The following is a 21,763-nucleotide window of genomic DNA, read 5'->3' on the forward strand; positions in this document are numbered from 1 at the left end:
GAGCTGAACTCTAACACTCCTTCCAGTTATTCCTAAGGTCTATCTAATCATGTTTCTAATTAGCTTTGAGAGGAAAGAATGAACAATGTGTTTCTATGACAGCAAGGAACCCAGTGATAGAAGAAAAAAAGGAGTTATGTCTATATTTAGAAGAGTCTTTACCTGAAAAGAATTTTCCCCAGCTTTCTTAAATTATTTTTCAGAAATAGAGTAATCTTCCCTGTACATTAAGCTTATAGGCACCAAATTTTGCTCAAAGACTATACTAGCACCTTGCAGGCAAGATGATGGTCACATACAAACTGCAAGAAATTTGGCAAGCTTCACCCAACTTCATTTTTAATACAACACCGAGACTCTATACAGAGTCTACGCGGTGCTTTCACCTACTTGGCTCGTAGCAGTACGGTCCTTACACTGAACCATGGGTCACAAGAGTAAGCACACAAATAAGTTGTAAAGTAATCAGTGGACACGGCATTAGTCTAAACTTGACTGCCAAACTCAGAAGGGTCAGCAAAAATTAGAGGATTTTAAAAGTGAATTTTAAATGATTCCTTCTATTTACTGGTTGTGGTAATGATGGGTAGTGGTTTTGTCTCCAGGGGAAGGTAGGGAGAGAAAAAGGTTATGCATTTTACAAGAACTGTACGTAATACTTGATTAATTTGAGTTTTAAATGGTTGCATAAAAAGCCTTGGGTTATCAAGATGAAGAACATTAGTAAAATGTAAATCTGTATTGAATTAAAGATTCTTTGCAGACTTAATCACTGTTGTGAATCCTGTTACAAACAGACCAAGGATTAATTATATCCTTTACTGAACAATAAAAAAGCCACCCAGTTTAAAGGCAACACAACATTCAGTGATGACTACTGACGGAGTGCCATTTTTGACACAACACTGTGACGCAGGTATCGAATAATTTACCTTGAATGTAGCAAAGGCATCAGAAGCTATATCAAATGTTGACATTTCCACATATTTAAAAAAGTCTCTGAACTGTTCCGAAAAAAGTATGATTTTGGCCAAGGGTTCATGCCGGATACACTCTCTCAGCATAATTCCACAGCGTAAGGCAATATTTGGGGATTCATATCTAAAGAATGAAAAGAAACAGAAAAGATCTAAATGTAGAAGAAAAAAGATAAACGGGCACTTTTCTAGCAATGGGGAACTTTGTAGCATAGGAAATGCGTGTGCCAGAGGGAACACAACACATGGACGGCAGCTCCCACCCAGAGCACTGTACCCCGCTTCAGAACCTCAGCCCAAAGGTAAGGAGCAGACGCAGAGGTAAGGCTGTCAGTGTTTCCCATCGCAAACCTCTGCCTTCGCAAGCCAAAACACATTTTGGTGTAATTACACCTCCTCTCTGCGGAAAGACGGTGGGGAGTGCGTAACATTTCAACAGAGCTCCTTCACCCTTTTAGATTTATGAGAAACCAAAGCCCATACAATATAACAATATACCTTTTCAGATTTAATTCTGAGCTCCTCGGTTTATCCAAGAAAAAAATAACACCTCATGACCACCCATCACCTCCCACTCATCTTCTAGAGAACGTTGCTCTAGAATATTAATGTCTAACGAGGAAGGTAGGAAGAGCCTATCCAGGCAGTCTACACAGGATTAAGCTTTCTGTAGCTCTGAAGATCTTTTTTGCAGTTTAGGAAGAATTCTGCTCAATCCCTCCCCTGCAGAGGCTACTACTTTGTACAGAAGACAAATATTTGTTTCTCAAGTTACAATCCTGTTATGGCACACGCATCGCAATAGCCAGGAGCCAGCACGCTTCTCGATCTTGGAAAGGGAGGGAGGGGGAGGCAATTCAGATGATCTTCTATTTCTATAAAGTCTTGATTTCTTTAAAGCTGATATTAATCTGAAACAAAACTGTTAGAAACACAATTTAAAAAAAAAAAGAAAGGATGAAATCCAACAGTCAGGAAGGTCTTAAAATGAACTTATTCCAGCAATCTTCAGTCATGTGAAAACAGTGAAGTCCAAGGGGACAGAAAACACGCTCTGTTTCAATAAGCTGGCTATACTATATCAGAACTGTGTATTATCACCCAGAGCTTATCAGCATCATTTTTCCTTTGCACAGTTAATTCCTATCACTAGGCCAAAAGAGAAAAAAAGAAGAAAAACACAAAATGCCATCTGTGCTGTAAGTGAGTGGGCCCTCAAGTTTACCACCAGCTTGCAATTTAAAAGAATGGTTGTGTTTTGCGAGCATACCAGAGCTGCATACTTCAACCTGATGTCAACAATAGTTGGCTTAATGAAAAATGAATTGCTGTTCCAAACAGGCAAATGAAACTTCCCACCCTCAAGGAAATGCAGGCACTCAAGCCCTTATTTGTTTCCTTTTGGGAAACATTTGCAAACGTGAATTTATAACTCTTTAGACAATGGAGATTCGCTGATGTTTTCTGTCAAGGCGTACCTCTCCTCGACACCATTAACAGGAATACTAATTTTCAAGCAAAAAGAGGCGGAGTTGCTCCTAGGAGCACAGCCAGGAAAATATTTAATAGTTGGCTACGGAATATTTTGGTTGGAATAAAAGCAAATTACATTGTTTCCAGCACAATAACTTTTTAAAACACAACTATCAACAGAATTATTCTTAGTCAAATGCTCCATTATCTGGAAGTGGGTTATGGACCTTTGGCTGTTCACATAAGCGAGGGAAGTTGGGTTTGGCTCCTGGAATATGCCTGGAAGAAGTTTACAGGCTGCCTGGTCATAACTGGCATGTTCTCTGCACCCACACTTACATGCAAAGCCACCAGGCAGGAATGACAGAGATGTGCTTCAAAATCACTTCTAATGAGCAATTAGTGCTCTATGCTGAAGTACTCCTGCAGCAGAAAAAAATATAGAGTTCTTCTCTGTTCGGATGAACTTACAACCTAAATAAACTCCCACATACTGACTACCAGGGGCAACCAGAAAAGGAAATAATGGACTTGAAATATTTCAAAATACTTATTGTGGAGGCTGAAAGAGGCAAGACTGAGAGCAGAGACGCATCTCAGCACAAAGGGAATCATACTTGTGTGGCTAGTGCAGAAGATGGTACAAGGTAAGGAGCACAGGCAGGAGATTAGGAAGGCATTGAGCCTGAGAGACACAAGGTCTTGACAAACAGCTATATTCTGATCTGATTTTACACTGACTTCTATAGCTTGAGCTTATCATTAGATAAGGAGTTTATCCTTGGATAAACTCAAGGGTAATTCTGCAACTTTAGCCAATATACCATTAAAGCTTTAACTGCATTGTAATATGAAGAGATCATCACAAAACAGATTGGTGCAGTGACTGAGTATGTTAGATAGCATGTGGCATGATATATATTCGCAAAGGAGCTTATAAATTTGTCACTTGTGAGAAACAATGCAAGTGCCACAAACTTCAAGTCCTCTACAGTCATGGTACTAGAGGGAAAATATTTTAAATTACAAAGGACCAAAGTTATTTCTGGGCTAATGCAATATGCTGACACCAGAGAAAAACTTGGCACAAATATATCCAGTACTCTATATACACTAAACATTGTATTCATCTGAAATCCTATTCATACACAAAGCCTGCACACACAGAAAATAAGATATTAAAGCAAGTCCTCATGCAGCAGGAAGGTCAATTAACCTACAAAAAAAAGAAAAAAAAATAGGAGTGAACTATGTGCTGTATGTTTTTCTGAAGCTGAGAAGCTGGAAGGAAGTAGCCAAGAAGTAAAACGAAGCCTAAAAGGTAAGAACAGTTATCTCAAGTTGGCAGTGCCACTGGAGTATTAGGCAGGAAACACTGGGCGGGAGCTCTGATTCAGGATCCTTCCCACTCAACAGAGCTCACATTATGCAATGAAAAAGCAACCTTTTGTTGATGCTGTTGGGAAATTTTGCATCCAATACAAGTAAAACAATGACAAGCCTTCACAATAGTCCCGGGCTGTTCCTTTTACAGTCATGGTTGAAATTTTTTTTTTCCCTCTCCAAATAATGTCATATAACGAACACTGAATGGTACAGGCCAGCCAAATCCACTTTCCTTTAAGCAGATCTTGCTATCATATATTTCATTTAACTTCATCCTCAAGTCACGTTTTCAAGTGGTGGTGTCTAACATGAACTGCGTGCTTCCCAGTCTCACAGCTGATTGCACACAAGTACCGCACTCTGCCTGCACACAGCAAGCCGTGCGTTCGGGGCCCTGCCCTTGCTTTAGGCACATATTTTAAGTATCGTTTTTAGACAGTCCTGGCAGCAGGACATAGGCAGGTAAGACAGCATTGCATTTGAGAACATTACACTCTTCTGCAGCAGCTGCTCAGACACCATCAGGGCTGGATAGGACTTGTCTTCTGGACTGCTGCTGATGAATTCAGCAGCACTTTCTAACGAGAAACTCCAGAAATGGCAATTCTGATACAGGGCAGTGCTGTGGAGAGGTAGCCAAGAGATCAAGAACAAGGAGCGTGAGGACCAAACTAACACGGACACGCTGCTGCACGCAGCGGCAATCTGCAAAAAAGCACCTAAGTGATGCCAGTTAAATATATCCACTGGCTCAGGTCACCTACAGTAAAATGTCTGTCAGCAGTACATATGCATAACATAAAATCTTTACTATCATTTTAATATTCTTGGTCGTTACAGATGCCAAAGAATATCTGGGACATGATCCAAAAATATTTTTTAGCTTTAAATAAAGCCCAGACATATGGTAGCGATACATGCGCAACGTGCAAAAACAAAATGAGTGAAAAAGTGAGCAGATCGCAAAAGCAAAGACAGAGAAGAGGAAAGAAAATTATTGTATCTATATATGAAATTGAAAACAGTTGTACAACTTAACAACGACTGAGAGAATTATCATCACTGTCCCAAAACAACTAATTTGAGGTTTATATGAGTGGTGAATTTTAATGAACAAATGAAACCAAAATCCATTTAACTAGCTTACTGGTTTCCTTTCTGAGGAAGCTGGCATTTAGTAACACAAAACAAGTCAAGAATTTCAAAATTAAAGCTAAATCATGACAAATCACTATACTTGTAAGAGCAAGACCTAGCTCAGCCCAGCCACCTGCCCGGGCTCCCCACCACCCTGCCTGCGAGGAAGGCAGCAAGTCCACACCTCCTCCTATCGCAGCAACCAAGAGCTTTGCCACCACGTTCAAACGCAAGCTCGCAGTTCTTGAAATCCCTGGTACTGACTAGTTCTCTCGGTTACTTTTTTCCCTGCTCAGCTGTGCTGGAATGTGGCCAACTTTGAAGGAAATAATTACTATTTTAGAGGACTCCCGTGCCTATCTCTCTCCTAGCTCGGGCCTGCCCCTGGGAGAGGGGGGAGGCTGAAGGGAATTTTACCCTTGGGGCTGCAGCCTTGTCTTGCACAAACCTTAGATGGTGCTTAAGTATTTTCCTAACCCTGGCTGTGGAGCAAATGGTAAAAATGCAAATCTTAAGCCTGGAGAGCAAGAAAGACATTTAAAAAAATTCATTCTCTTAAGAACCATTAGTTTAAAAGGCTTATGTCATGTTTTTGAATGGCTGTTGCTAGTGTGACCATACAACTACTGAGAGTCCATGTTGTTTCATACTGATCAGTTAATAAATGCATTTATTTCTACATCAGTTCTTTAATCCCAATCACATATATTCTCCTTTCCTTAGGGAAAAATAAAAAAAATCCTGAAGTTTTGGCTTCTTTGGCTTCTGTGGTTTAGAAAACCACAGAGAACTGAGCAGAAAACATTAGACTTCAAGGGTTGGAAAAGCAAAGCTTCTTGCTGAACAGAAGGTACTTTTGGCCAAAAGTAAAGGGGACAGAAACCTCAAGAGTTTTAGGCCAACACTTGTGCACTCTTGAATGCAACTACAGCTGATGTCCTCTCCACACAGCAGTCTACTCCCCCTCCTTGGCCAACTTACCTTGGGAACCACTGGGTTACAGCTGAGCACTGACTCCCTCAAAGGTTAAAAGACAAAAAAAAAAAGATTTAATGCTGAAAGTCACGGAGTTCATTACTGAATTAATTTAAAGGTGAAGCTCACATGTGGCTACAAGCGTTGAAGAATTCTGCCCAACAGACACAACTATTCTTTTTATGCATTTTTGCTTCTCTCTGTTCTACCACATGGTGGTCCAGCATTTGACTCCAGTCATTTACAGACACCACTACAAGTCACTCCTGCAATGCAAAAAAGTCTAAATGAAACTCAGCAGTCATCAACAAAGCTACACAAAAGTTTAGGGCAAGAACTGAAGTACATGTCACGTGGGGAGCAGTCAAAAACAATCAGCACATAATTATTCCAACATGAAGTTTGGTGAAGAAATAACGGCCAAATAAAATAATCCAGTCATTAAAAAGAATACAGTTAAGTAGAAAGAAAGTCAATATGAAAGAAACAAAATAAGAAATCTGGAACGAAATCTGAAAATCCTTTTTTTTTTTTTTTTTTAAACTAAAAGTGAGAAAGTAGATCAACTGCAATGCCAGCATGTTCCAGGCAATGCTCTTTAATGAAAATCAAATTAAAGCACCCACCCTTTTAGAAGCATGAATAGGATATGTGGATGAGCACTAATGTATTCCACAGTAGGGCTGCGTGTGCCAATTTGTCTTCTCAAGATGTTGTTAAATATCTGGGAAACGTCCTTTTTGCCCTGTTAAAGAAGCAAAATATATCTTCAACTGGAAATACATGAACAAATGACCACTTACTATAACGTCTATTTAAAGTAGAAATGAAATTGAAAACAAAACAAGTCAGTCTCCTTTTTGGGCTCTCCACAGTCCCACCACCTCATACTCGCTGTTTCTTCAACGCCACAAGAAGGCTTCCTCCATCAGGTGGCTCTGAAGACTACCAACCCCCCACTCCCATTGACACCTCTCTCTTTCTAAATGAAGATGCGCATCCCCCTTATTCTGTCAAGCAAGTCCCTGGCTATCTTAAATAGCAACACTGAAGTACCAAAAAAGCAAGCCACCACCCTGAGCCAAACATGTTTTTTCAGTACGTACTATTGCTCCCACAGCCTCCAAATTTAAGTAGTCGAGCTAGTACCAAGTACACCGCCCCACAGCCTAGACTTACAAAGCTAAAGCTTTTCATTAGTCAAATGCAATCAATGTCATGTGAGATCGCACTTTTGAAAATCAGGGTTAAATTTAAAACGCCCATTATTTCACCATGACGAATGAAATAATTACTACTGATAGAAAAGCTGCATCACGTACATGTCTCTGCTTCAGTCACAACTAAGATCCTTCACTTTATCCTAATTTTCTCCTATATACACACATCTGCACAATCACATTTTGTCTTCGAATGCTTCCCCGTGCAAACAGCTTTTCAGAAGGCCCTTCCAAATTATGTTCTATTCAGCCACAGGGTTTGCCAATACATCTCGCATTAGAAGTCCTCTTCCTCCCCCACAGCTTTCTCTCCTGGCCGCAGGAGACAAATTGATTTGTGAAATTAATGGAGGGGGGAGACTGCTGCACTAATGACCAGTAACCAAGGCACTGAGTCAACAGCGGGTCACTATGCACAGGGCAAACTAAAGCAAAAGGTTACTTATAATCTGTACATGCTCATTGATCTGTCTCGAGAGGACAAACATTCCTTGGCAGAGAACTTATTGAACATTTGAAGCCAAGGAGCAGATAGTTTCACACAGAGGGAAATTCCCTGGTTTCACCTCTACAAATAAATCACTGCTGAGAAACACAAAATATTCTGCTTTCCTACTCGTTCCAATCCAGCTGGCTTGGAGACTCGGGGACTCAGGGAATTAAATAGGAGAAACAAATCAGAGCAGGCCAGTCCATCTGCCTTTGTCTGCAACACTTTTGACCCTTGGACAGTTTCTTAATTAGGCTAATTCTTTATAAAGTCATCCCATTCTCCCCTATCTTTACAACACCTGTAACGTATGTCTGGAATCCTGTAATCCCCAGCGGCTTCAGCAGTTACTCCAAGATGAAAACAATCCAGACGGAGAAGAGCTGTTGAAAGGGTGAGGCGAAAATGGCCAAAAATTAAGTGATCCCCTCTGCTACGCCAGATTTTGTATTAATTACTTAATATTAGGTGCACTGCAGCATTATATCCAATAGCAGAGAGGAGATATATATCTATATGTATATATATATCAGAGAGGAGATATGTATATATATCCAATTATATCCAATTTTCTAGAGACCAGCGATGGTGAAAGCCCGAGACCCAGTTGGTCTCTCTAGGTTCTCCTGGAGGGAATGGAGGCAGGTAGGAGGGAATGAAGGCAGACTTCTCTCACCACCAGACATCTATAAAAATTGTAGGAATACTTTTGCAACACTTCTTACTTGGATCTGCGATTCAATTTTGCCTTATAATGAAATACATATGGCCATTGAAGCATAAGATAAGGCAGCATGGAGAGAAAGTGGCTAGACAAGAACAAGAAAACTGCAAAGGATGCCATTATATAAATAACAAATTGCATGATACCTGTAACATAATTTAGCTCCTGTTTCAAGACAAAGTAAGGGAAAGCTCCTAACATCACCAGTCCTGGGCTTGTGGCTATTTACTGCCTCCTTTAGTGGCTTTACAGCTTGTGAACCTTTAGGCTTACATGCAGTTAGTAACACCTAATTTTTTAGTCGACTTTTTCTGTATGCACATTTTCCTCAGTTCTTCAAAGTTCAACAATAAATTTAATATTTTAAATTTCCAAAAATCCAGTCTGATCTTGATTCTGGGCTCCTGCCCAAAGCCAGCTTTAGTGCTTCATAACAGTATCATCACCAAAATTACATCTTGTTTCTTGAGTGGCGGAAGCAATAAACCTGTGTTTTCTGCAGACGTGTGATGGACATGTGCAAGTCTCCCCTACACGCACACCCGCCCCCAGCCACACGTGCTGTAAGTGTACTGGCAGATGAAACACAAGTGAGACAGGACTCGAGTCTGTGCTTCTGCCTTTTTCTCGGTGGGGGCATTAACTCTGGTCTCGCTCCTCTAAACAGCCATCAAGTTTCATGAAGTTTTTGAAAACGCATCTTCAAAGGGAAGTACAGCTGTGCAAAACTGGGATCAAAGTGGGCAGCAGGGTTGGTGAGGAGGAGACAGGGAGTCAGGACAAAACAAAGTAACCTACATAAACATTATTCCCTTCAGAAATCAGATTTTCAAGCAATTTATGATTTTGCTTTTTACTATTACATACAGATCAAAAAATTAATTTGCATGTTATAAAGTGATGAAATTGCTTGTTCAACAAAGAAACCTAAATGCCAGCTGTGGCCACCAATATAACAAAATGGAAGCAGAAAAGTTGATAAACTGAAAAAGTCAATGGGAATATGAAGACAAAGCAGCACATGCTCTTACTATCCTCTTGTTCAATGACATTTCGTTTCTACTGTTTTGCCAAAAGAGTATGTATAACAGCTTTGCTAAATGATTGAAAAGGTTTTATCATGGAAAAATCTATTTTGCTGTAAGAGTTATTAGAATTGTTTATAATAACAGTAATTCAGCAACAGATTAGGTATTTCATTCAGTGCTTGCATTTGAAGACTGTGGGTTCAATATGTCCATACAGAATTTTTTGTCTGACAAAAGCAATACAGACTGTCAGGTAACTAAAAAAATGCAGTAGTTAACCTTCTGTGGTATCTTTGCGAACAGTATCTTCTCCTCCCCCCTCTCCTTTTTTCTTAAAAACAAATAAATAAATTACTGGATTTTTAGGGTTTTGGGTTGGGTTTTTTGGGTTGGTTTTTTTTTGTAATTAAGACATTTAACAGTAACCAGGGATGGCAGGGAGAAGACAAATGAAAGGATCTCTATAAATTCTAGCATTAAAAAAAAAATCTCCTGAACTGAAAACCTGAGGAAGAGTGAGAGAACTCCACTAACAACATATTTAAAAATTAATACAAAATAAATAAGTCAGTGCCTTGAATCCTGGCTTCACTGGGGGTAGGGGGAAGAGGGGAAAAAAGAAAACATAAATTTCCCATCGTTCCTCCCTTTCATTCATTTACAAAATGGAAAGAAAAGTAAAGTAACAACAAATAACTTCAATAATGGGAGAAAACTTCTGCAAGAAAGTAACTCCCACAAAAGGTGGCTCTGAGAGCATCAGATGATCTCTCTGGGGAACTGATTTTTAAATTCAGCGGCCGCCCTGCCCTATACGCTGGGTACTGCTCCTGCTTCAGACCTCAGCGGCGGAGGTTTGGTTCCTGGGAGCTTGGCATTTCTCGCTGCTCAGAGATGCTTGGACACTTGTGATGATTCACCAGCGCCTGGGAGCCATAGAAATGGCAGGACTCATAAACAGCAGTCCCTGGGGACCACTGTCCCTGCTGACCGTAGACCACAGGAATACTATAATGACCTGCCAGTGACGAAGTTTCTTACCAGTCCCCACCAGTCAAAGGTCAATTAAAAGGGTTTATATTTATCCTGAATTACTGCAATCTTTTCTACCATATCTCTTCTTCTCCTTATTTATAAGCAAGTTCAGTTGTCTTAGTAGTTGTCTACTAAGTTTTTGGCTTTAAAAACAAAACCAGCAAGGAGTTCCATGGAATATATATACACACACACATATATGTTCACATTAATCTTTCTGCTGGCAAAAAAAAAGTTATATTCCTTTCTTCTTTTAATCCAAAGAATTAAGTGGGGGCAACCCAATTTACCTTGCCACCTGCCGTCAGTTTTTAACACCTTTTTCGACTCCTTTACTCTCAACTAAACTATCCTAATTTGTTTTCAGTCTTTTTCACATGAGATTTTCCCATGCTTCCAATTATTTTTATTTCATGTCCCTGGACCCCTTCTAAATCAGTCACACTCCTCAGAGTCGGCGGTTGGCTCTAGTTGCATTATCCCAAAGTAAGAGGTTCATCACTGCAGCTTACAAGGTCGGTCACAGATAGTATTCTCAGCATCATTTCCTACCTTGTTTGGATACACATGGCAATATTTCTTTATTGTTTTTGTTTTAATAAAAAAAATAAATCAGATGCATTGCATTTACTTCCAGTATATGAGCATGTCTATCAGGACACTGACCAATCTACAGCAGCTACTTTCTTCGGCATGTGAAAAACAGTTTCGAATGCAATAACATTATTTAGACTTCTGAAAAATACAGCTCTACTCACTGACAACACTGAGACCAAGGAGATGAAAAGGTTTATGGACGCTGACCTACCTCAAAATCTATCAGCTGCAGGTTGGCAATAAGTGTCACTAGAAGGCCACTGTTATATAGCTCTTGTGCCAGCTGAGCCACAATTTCTGTAGGTGGCTCTTTGTCTGTGGTCCCACACAAAATTTCCTTCATTGCTTGCAGAGATTTTGACACTTCCTCCGATGCCTGTTCACCAGCACATAAGGGTTTTGTTTAAAAAAAGAAAACAGAAAAGAAAAAAAAAAGTGTTTTATTTTAAAAGACAAGCAGTTCAAAACAAAAGCTTCTAACTGTACCTATGATGATTGTTATCTATTGTAAAATGGTTTTAATAATTTTATGTAATCCCTGAGGCTGGAACATCCACACCGCATCCTGCGGGTTCTACACAAGCACACAGATATATTCAATTTAAACACAGCATGCCATCACTTACAGACCACGGGCATAAAATAGGGGCAGGAGTGCAATTACCAACCGACATCAGCAAGATCCTTTACGAGTTTAGAGACAGGCGCTGCCCCGCAGAAGCGGCAGCACTTTCAACATCACTCCCCCCGTCCTCCCCACTGGGTTCCATCGACACACATGGGGCGAGATGTGCCAGATGGAGGTACCGAACCAGCCGGCTCCTCCCGCCGGCAGGGTGGCCGCTGTGCTGCTTCCCCATCAACTGCTTGCTGGTGCACTGTCCCGGCTCCTCTACTGGTAACCCAAATAAAGCCTTGTACCCCTGCCAGCTTTGCATTGCCACCACCTATTTCTCCTCATCATGTGTGGTTTGAGCCAGCATCTTCCGCAAGGGATTTGCCTACTGAGCGCACAGGCACTTCAGTCTCAGGTTGGGAAATTAATTAAATTAACAATTTGCTTTAGCAAAGCTCCACAGCTGCCACCAAGGGAACTAAAATAAGTTTTTCATCTTTTGCTCCCACCTAGTGCATACTAATTCTGTGCAATGTTTCAGGTACCTAATGTAGAGGACAAATCAGGAATTACCTTACAAAATATCTTGACCAGAAAGCTTACAACAGGAAAATGAAAGAGAAACACGTATAAACAGGTAACAGCTTAGCGTTGGTGGCAGTCAGCAGGTTTAAATCAGATGTGAACGATAACATCCCACTTCCCAAGGTAAATGACTGCTGGCCACAGCACGGCAGCTCTGGCTCACACTCTCCTCCCAGGTTTGCTCCACTTTGTACAAATAAAGACTCCGTGGAGCAAAAGTGTTATTTTTTCACGTGTGTGTGTGCTTTAAATCCCACCTGCTCTAGCCGTGGGGCTATGGAGACAATGGCTCTTTCTGGGTCGGGGTATATTTAATACACGTGTGACCCGCAGCAAGGCTGGTTGGATTTTTTGGCAGGGAGTGGGAAGGAAGTAAGGGACAGCTTTGAAAGCAAAGCTGAGAATGACAGCAAAGTGCCAGGCAAGACGGTTAAAGATGTTGAAGATAGGACAGCATTTCACATCTATATTGCAAAACATTTGTTTGAAATTCGTGTTTCGTTAGCTTAGCAGGGGGGGAATCAAGACACACACAGAAAACCCAGGAGTCATTTGTAAAAGCTAACTGGACATTAATGGGTGTTCAAAGCCAGATCAATAATTTCAATACATTTCTCACATAAACTGAAAGGAAAAATGTCATGCTTTCAAATACCACCCCATCAATCTGCATAAAATAACCCCACAGTGCTCCGGAGAGGCATCTCTCAACTGCTGCTGATCTCCCAACGCTTTAATACTGATTTAAATCACAGATTTTATTCACATTAGTGAATAAAAAATCCTAGAAAAAGCCTAGAAATCCTAAAAAAACCCAATAAAAAGCCACTTTCACATTGCATCTACCTGGAAGATTCAAGCATTGACTTTGCACAGCATAAAGAAATGTTCTCCCCCAATCTGTTTGTACCTACTCTCAGTTTTCTGCTAGTTGAGATAGGTCAGCATGAGCGGCATGTGAATGAATATGACTATGTGATAACCTTAACCACAGCAGAAGTCTTGTTGTTCCCTACCGTTGCTCAGCAAAAGAGCCTATTTTTACCTCAAATGTTAGTGGTATGTCACTAGAGATATCCCACAGAGTACAGATGGGATTAACAACAGGGGTGCTATCTTGGAAACTAAAGCTCTAAATCTGTATAAGAGCTGTGCAAATATTTTCATATCAAAGGAAAAACCCATACATTTTTGGCTTTTCACCCATTCTGCTGGGTAGGGTGTGAATATCTCTGGCATTCTGTGGTTAAAAAAAAAAAATAATACCTTTCCTTTCAAGTACAAGTAGCCCTTTCTGATATGTAGAAAAATGTCTGCAAGACTCATCTTTAGGTTTAATTCTCAAAAAGGAGGCCAAAAAGTAAAGCGCTGCAGGAGAAAACAAAACTACAGAACACCACGGTGTTGATGGGCACAACTGAGCACCACAGCTGTATTTCTCTAATCATCTGCCACCCCATCCGCTCATTTTCTCGGCTTTTCTACATGCAATTTACATTTCGTGTTTAACTTCCTTCCCCTTCGTATCCTTTGGATAGTCTGTGGCTTGACATTCAACCCGCCACCAAAAGCTATTCCCGGTCAAATCTAAGGACCGCTCTTCTGTGCCTAGCCTTCATAATCTATCTGGAGGAAAACCACAATCCCAAACACAGCTTCTTAAATTAACAGCCACTTCTAGCCTCCACTTTGACATTTCCACTTAATCTTACAGCATTTTTAGAATAATACCCTAAGTACATAAGCACTGTTTCTGGGATGGAAACTTGCTCAAGACTCAGAAAAAAAAAAAAAGACATTCCAAGATCCAAAGACCCAAGATCTGTCCAAAACAAACAACAAAGCAAATACATTCACTCAAATACATGGAAAACACGAGACAACAGAAACGTAGCTGCAGAACAGCTTGTCGTAAGAAGCCAGACTGCGCCTGACCCTCTTTAGGAAAATTTGTGAAAACCAACAAAAACCTCAGCAAGACACCCTTCCCCCCAGCAATGCCACAAACAGAATTTCAGTGGCAAAAAAAGAGAGATTTGATAGAAACTCCAAAGTCTATTATGACCTCCGTACTACTATTTATTCTCCATCAGTGGCAACAGCAACAATAACAAAGTGCTGCCACTCTCACTTCAGTAGAAGTTATAGAGCAAAAGAAAAGGTTTCATGAAATATCTAAGCACTTTAAGCCATTTGTCTCGTTCTTGCAATCAAGCACAATCTTCTTTCTGGAAGATTTTCCCTCTATCCTCTAGCTATGAGTCCTTTACATCATGACTGAATTTATGCCATTATATTTAGAGAAGCTGGTGTGAGCAGAGGGAAAAAGGAGGGAGAGGAGATAACTGAACACAGAATCCTAAACAGAACAGCTTATATATATTACATACAAACGTCAAAAGTGGGATACGCTGAACTTCGGACAATTCAAGTTGCAGACAGGGATGAAATGCAAGCTGATTCCCAGCACACACATCAATTTAACGTTTGTGTTGCTGTCACTGCACAGATGTCAGGATCTTGACCTCCTAAAGCAACTCACAGGTTTCTAGTCTACAGGCACCTCAGTTCACAGCGTCCAAACTTGGGAGGATCCAATTCCACCTCAGAACACTAAAATTCAGGGCGGGTACATGGGTAAGTCTCAAATGAGTTACAAGGTTGATTTGCAATGGCTGTGTAAGGGGAGTGAAGGAGACCACAACCCGTACCAACCTGTGCAGTGAAGGCAGTTTTTTCAATGATGGCCACTTCTCTACTTCGGCCCAACAGACTAACAAGCTATTTGGAACAAGAAATAACTCTTTATCCACAGATCATAGTTTATAGTGACCAGCAACCCTGGGTCCATTTTGAAATATAACATTTTGTGTAAAAGTTGTCTAACAATTCTTGGATTACTCTGCTAACCCTACTGGACTAGCTGACATACAATAGCCTTGGAGCTTGAGAAGTGACAGCATAGATAAGCTTATATAACTTCTCTGTTAAACTATAAACGTGCTCAATCACCCCTGCTTACAAAGTTGGGAGTTTGTCAGCATTAATGTGTCTCTCCAAACCTACCAACAGCTTCAACAATGAGAGCTGGAAACTTTAGGAGTTGAAGATACTTGGTCTCAAGCTTGTTTTCCTCATAGATCAAAGTGTTGTCATCGTTGACTTAATGGGATCATAACACAGAAAAAGGAGCTTATGAAGACATTATCCCCTGAAATTGTATATGAAAAAAATCTTCCCTGAAAGACCTCAAGACTCTCCTCTCCACAGCGTAACACACATGTGAAGACCAGCTGATTTTGTTGCAAAGGTCCAGTCTTCATTACAGAATGGGTAACGCTATGTGCTGGTTTTGGCTGGGGTAGAGTCAATTTTCTTCATAGGTACTATGTTTTGGATTTGTGCTGAAAAGAGTGTTGATAACACAGGGATGTTTTCGTTACTGCTGAGCAGTGCTTACACAGAGTCAAGGCCTTTTCTGCTTCTCACACCACCCCATCAGTGAGTAGGCTGGGGGTGCACAAGAAGTCGGGAGGGGACATGGCTGGGACAGCTGACCCCAACTGACCAAAGGGATACTCCATACCATATGACGTCATGCTCAGCATATAAAGCTGGGGGAAGAAGAAGGAAGCAGGGCATGTTTGGAGTGATGGCGTTTGTTTTCCCAAGTAACCGTTCTGCGTGATGGAGCCCTGCTTTCCTGGAGATGGCTGGACACCTGCCTGCCGATGGGAAGCAGTGAATGAATTCCTTGTTTTGCTTTGCTTGCGCACGCGGCTTTTGCTTTACCTGTTAAACTGTCTTTATCTCAACCCACGAGTTTTCTCACTTTTACCCTTCTGATTCTCTCCCCCATCCCACCGTGGGGGAGTGAGCGAGCGGCTGTGTGGTGCTTAGTTGCCAGCTGGGGTTAAATCACAACACACTACTATGCCTATACTGAAATATTTCCATACTCCAGTGTTGATCTTCCTTTCTCACAGTGCTAATATTGGGTTCTTCAGTTTAACTTGCTTTGCCAGGTCTAGAAGACAATTTCTGAGTTTTATCCTTCTTTTTTTTTTTTGACTGATCTCTACAGGAGGGCCAAAGAGCATGACAATGTTCTTAGGGCAGTAATTTAGCATTATTAAGGAATGCTGCAAAACAGTTAAATTTTTCTCTATATTCCACAATTATACAAGACAGTTCAATAAGGAGTTTCTTTTTTTTTTCATTAAGGGATTACAAAGAAATCCTCCAAGTCTTAATTTTTTTCTGTTCTTGTAAAATCTTCCAGAGAGATTTTAAAGAGTAGCATGGAAGGCTAAAGCAAAGGTCTTATCTGTGGTTCACGCAGAAAGCTGAATTTTTATTTCCATAATTACATGAAGCTTTCCATACTCAAAGGCTAAGCTGTTTTATCTCCAACACTGCTTGTGCATGATATAGCAAAATAAACAAAGCAGATCTTCTGCTTCAGAAATCAAAACTTCATACAGGCAGTTTTTTAAAAACCCTATAGCACACCACAAAGATACTTTACCAAGAATCCCCAACTTCAGCAACTTAAATTCCTAGCTATTCCAACTGGCTTAATAAAAATTACCTCTACTTACTAACCTTGCCCTTCCACTTTCCTTAGCTACTTACGGCAATTTCACATCTGCCTTAAAAGTGCCAATATTAAGTGCTCGTGGTCCAGACCTATTATGCTTGTCAGAGAGACAGAGAGATGGATCTCCTTTTATGCAATTTAGATTCATTGCACCTTTTTACTCCTCTCCAAGAAAGATTACAAAAACCATAAGGGGAAAAGTATCAGGCCTTGAATAATCAACAGTTCGAGCTCCTACACCTGAACTGCAACTTTTCAAAGTTTTCAGTGGGTTGTCTCTATTTTACCTCTGTTTCACCAACAGGTTAGAGGTTTCACCCATATGTACATACGTTAGAGATCAGAAGGGCTTATTCTTACTTTTATTCCTCTGGGGACTTAATATAACATTTATGAACAACCATAACAGTGAAGAAAAAACAGATTGCATGAACTTTTTCCACCTTTCCAAACTCAGATGCTAAATATACATCAGAAAAATACAGGATGCCTGATATCTGGCATCTGCACAGTGATCAGGAAATCCTCAATTGTTCATAAAAATATGGCGAATAGGATCGTACAGCTTCTGATTGTGTACCTAGCATATTTCCAGGGCAAAAATTATCTTTCTAAACTGTTGCTCTCTTGCACAGCAGCAGACGGTAACACACACAGATGCCTGCCAGTGTGAGGCAAAATACTCTAATGTGTGATTCAGTGAACTGCCACTACTCCACACTATACATTACAACCAAAAGCATAAAGCTCCTTGGTTTGGCTTTCTCTTGTTTTAGCTTACACTCCTGTTTAAAAATATTCTGTGTGATTCAAACCAATTTTTCTCCTAAAAGAGCAGTGCCAACACAACTCACTCTACATGCAACTGTAAGGACTCCCAAGAAGAGCCATTAGCAAAATCTGAATCCAACATCTACGCAGCTTCAAGAACATCCCAACTGACTTATTCTTGGTGCAGTGTCATGCTAAAGGGATATATAGGAACAAATCGTGGACTTCAGCAGAATGTTTTGGACCAGGAGGTATGAACTCTGTCATTTAGCAAAATAGTATGGCCTAGTACTCAAGTAAGCTGACAAAGACAATTTGGCCAAGCAGGGACAACAGGGAAACGCCTTCTAAACAGCAGTATGATTAAATGGAAGAGACAGGTTTGCCCCACCTGGACATAAATTCCTTTCCCACTGTTAATCCTGCACTTAAGATGGAACTAAAGGTTGTAAGGTCCTTAAAAATAAAAAAAAAAAAAGCAACCAGAAGAGACAGGTTTTAAACTCTTGGCACCAGCACCTGATAGTATCTGGAGTTTCTCCCATCTCTAGAGCAATAACAGGCCTTAGCAGAACGGGGAAGCTGAAACATGAAACGCTCCACAAAACCCCAGGACACGCAGAGCTAGAAGGAAGGGGTGCCAAGCCCTTCTTATCTCATTCTCTTGGTTTCAGTGTGCAGCAATGAAGTCAAAGGCAATTTTGCAACTGTGGCAGCTGCAGAATCGCATCCATGGGTATTCGCATTTGCAGTAGTCACGCAACCGTTCTTCCGTGCAAGTGCACATCACGTCCTCCGCACGCACCTCATCTCACACACCAGTCCCCAGCCGCTTTATCAGCACAGGAGTGAGCAAGGTGAACAGGAGCTGAAAATGGCTTCACTGGGGCTATGTAAAAAAGCAGGATTTATTGATATAAATATTTGTTCCAGAAATCTTAAAGTCTTTTAACAGTAGCCTTAATAAAATGCTTCTCTCCTGACCCTTCTGAACAGAAACAAATTTGTTACAGTACATGGAGATGAAACAGAGGACAGATTACAGTGACCTACCCGAACAAGCAGTCTCGTTAGATATATTTAAGTGAAAGGGGAAGAAGCTAGACACTTCAGGTTATTTTACATCTAGCTTCACGATGTTTCTGAACACTGACTAAGGGCACTGCAGCCTGCGGTTCTGCCTGCCAGGAAAACACTCAGCACGGCGCCCTGAACCAGCTCTAACTCACTTGGGTTCATCTTCCGTGACAAACCCAAGTCTTGGACGCGCTACGCCAGAAACTGCAAACCTTTCAGCCCATCTAGGCCAAGCGCAAAGATCTGTTTGCTGAACTAAATTAAAAGCCTGTGACACTGTGAAGGCTTTTGCTGCAGGGCGGGTTCAGAAAATGTTACCAAACCTGTAGGCACCGCAGATGGCACTGAGTCATGGGTGCCGCACCCGAAGGCGTTTGGTTAGCAGTGAGAGGGTGATGTGTTCAAGGACATCCTTCAGTGACATACTGGATGCCACCTGCACTGCTTTGTGCTGACCAGACTCAGTGGCCGAACATAAGACTTCGAGAAGTCGGGATGTCACCCCCCCTTTTTTGTGAGATGGGTCAGGCATCCATTCTATTAATGTTCTTTTACAACATCCATCAACAAAAGACATGGCGGCATATCAGTAATAAATGAAGCAGTATGACCAGTGTGTCACATGCTGTCTGTTCTTCCTCAGGTTCAACAGATCTGTCCACTTGATATCAGGGTTTCTCCCCTCTTGCTTCCTATTTACGTGCATCCTCCAAATGCTACAGGTGTTCGTGCCAGAAAGAAGGAAGAGAGTCTAAGCTCTGAAGGCTTCATTTCTTAGGTATTTATATACTTCCCTGTTTTTCTAGTTAATTCCAGAATGGGTATTTCTCATTAAATCCAAGCACAGTTTGGTTCTACATGACCAAGATTAACTTTTTATGGCATTTATAGAATTATGTAATAAAACGTAATTAATTGTTCTTCACTGCATCAAAGCCTGAATAGGATGACAGCAATTGTACATGTCACAAGAACACCTTATTTATTTCAGATGTTGGAAGAGAGGAGGATGCTTGATAAAGAAGGCTTTAGTCCACTTTTCCAGCTCTGTCTCACCCTACTTAATCCTCCAATTGTTACATTTAATTTGCCAGTCCTGCAATACCTTTTTTAAAATAGATGTTATTTTAAAAAAATTTTAAAAGACGGTATTAGAAAGAGTGCTTCAGAGGAAGAGAAGCCACATGTAGTGGCACTTCTCAACCTGTGGTCTATCAACCATCAGAATGTAGCTGAGAAAATGGCAAAGGCTTAAGCACACATACATCCATGCAAGCAAACAAACAAAAAAACCCACCCATAAAAAAAAAGTAAGAACTAAACATTCAAACTTAGCCTGTTTTTCAGCTGAGAGTGTTTGAAAAGCATTATGGCAACACTACACACATTAATAGGTTTAAAAAAAAAAAAGACACATGGAGGAACTGGGTCAAATTCAATCCTTATCTAAGAAGATAGATGTTAGCACAGTCTGTAGAATTCAGTCAAAGTCTGACTGGGTCCTATTCTATGACTAATAAAAATCATCATTAAGAAAGAATGCAAACTTCCGTGTATTATGTGTGTACATGGAAATGTGTCTCGGAAAAGATGTATAATTGCCTTTATACTTATGAGTGGCTTCTCTGCATCCTGTCTATCAAGTTGTGTCCTCCCCCCTCTTCCCATTACTCAGAAAGTCTTAACTGATCTGCTGTAAAGCTCCCTCTACCTGCCTACTGCATAGCTTGGTAGGAATGATCATTTCTGTATTAGTTAAAAACAGCCCCCCCGAGGCATGGATGGTTCCTGCAGAAAGTTGCACAAAGTTGTATTAGAAGCATCAAGCCTCTCCCTGTTCGACCTCATGTCCCCCCAGCTGCCCAGGGCATCTTCACCTCGTACTTAGGATTTCTCAACCGGGAAAGGAATGAGGAGGTTTTCCGCTAGCCCTGCAGTTAATTTAGGCTTTGCCACACTTCTCTGCCAATTCCGGCTGTATTAGCAGCTTTTAGCTGTCTCAGCCCACATACCACACTGGCTGTGCTACCATAACAATTGTCACAGGATAAATCTTGTTTAAGCATCTGAGGCAAGTCCTAGTTGAAAACTATTCTGCACATGAGCAAAATCAGGGATGCTGTGGAGTCATACCCTAGCAGTCCTGGGAACCTCGGTCTTATGGTGAGGCAAAGCAGCACCTCTCCAGTTCCCATGGAAGACAACAAGGAGCCAGAAATCTGAAAAATCGGAGAGCCCTGATTCCCAAACTTCTGCATTCATAGGCCCACAGGGTCCAAAACCAGCTCTGGGATATCCAGTGTCTGTGGCTCTTGCAGGAGCCAGACCTCTGGGCCCTTTTATGAAAGTTTGACACATTTCAGCTCTCTTTGGAAATCAAATTGGAGGTAAATTTAAAAACCTTGCCAGGTTTTGAAGAGCACAGAGTGCAGCACTGTGCTTTGTTTTTCTTTGCTTTTGTTTTCAGTTAAATTTCTCTAATCATACTCATGAAAAGACAAGATGTTATTCATTAGTATTACTAAGCGAGTGAGTTTTGAAAACCTGTGTGCCATTGAAAGTCTCCCCATCATATTTTCTTCTCCAATTCAAAATGCAAACAACACTTAAAAATGGTTTTACTAAGCCCACAAACCTGTATGGATAGTAAGAGATGTGATGGGGTGATTGTTTTTGCAAGAGTTATTTTTCCTGTCATTTTTTAAAGATCATCGTTGTCACAGTACTAAAGACATTCCTTATGATTTACTTCCCTAAACTCAGGAGAATGAATCCGGCTATTTTCTTTAATAGGTATTTATTTCAGGACAGCTCAGTGCAACACAAAGGTAGCATTACTGAGGAGTCTCACACCTTCCCTTCTGAAGGGAGAAAGGCCCTATGTGCTTCCTCTACATCGCAGTGCAAAGTCCTGAGTCAACAAGCCGTGTAAAGCGTATGTGTAAATACCGTCCAAAAAAAGGCTGTCGTCTTCACTTTCTGCCTTGCTGCTGAAGTGACTGCCTTGTCCCTCCTCCCCCGATCACCCACATTCACCCCAGGAACAGCCTCCATCCCATAGCAATAAAGTAC

At 40.9% G+C, this 21,763-nt stretch overlaps 1 protein-coding gene across 4 annotated transcripts in view; it reads right to left on the reverse strand.

Annotated features, from left to right (window-relative positions):
• Nucleotides 1-21,763, reverse strand: part of CAB39L (calcium binding protein 39 like) — a 69,746-nt gene that overhangs the window by 15,556 nt on the left and 32,427 nt on the right. For all 4 annotated transcript variants that reach the window (XM_076363927.1, XM_076363918.1, XM_076363910.1 and 1 more), the window contains 3 exons: nt 11,254-11,418; nt 6,575-6,693; nt 933-1,101 (listed from right to left, as the gene is read on the reverse strand). In XM_076363927.1, coding sequence (XP_076220042.1) covers nt 933-1,101; nt 6,575-6,693; nt 11,254-11,418 — 453 coding nt within the window. The remainder of the gene's footprint in view (nt 1-932; nt 1,102-6,574; nt 6,694-11,253; nt 11,419-21,763) is intronic.

Source organism: Aptenodytes patagonicus, chromosome 1 (assembly GCF_965638725.1).
Source record: "Aptenodytes patagonicus chromosome 1, bAptPat1.pri.cur, whole genome shotgun sequence".
Classification (NCBI taxonomy): domain Eukaryota; kingdom Metazoa; phylum Chordata; class Aves; order Sphenisciformes; family Spheniscidae; genus Aptenodytes; species Aptenodytes patagonicus.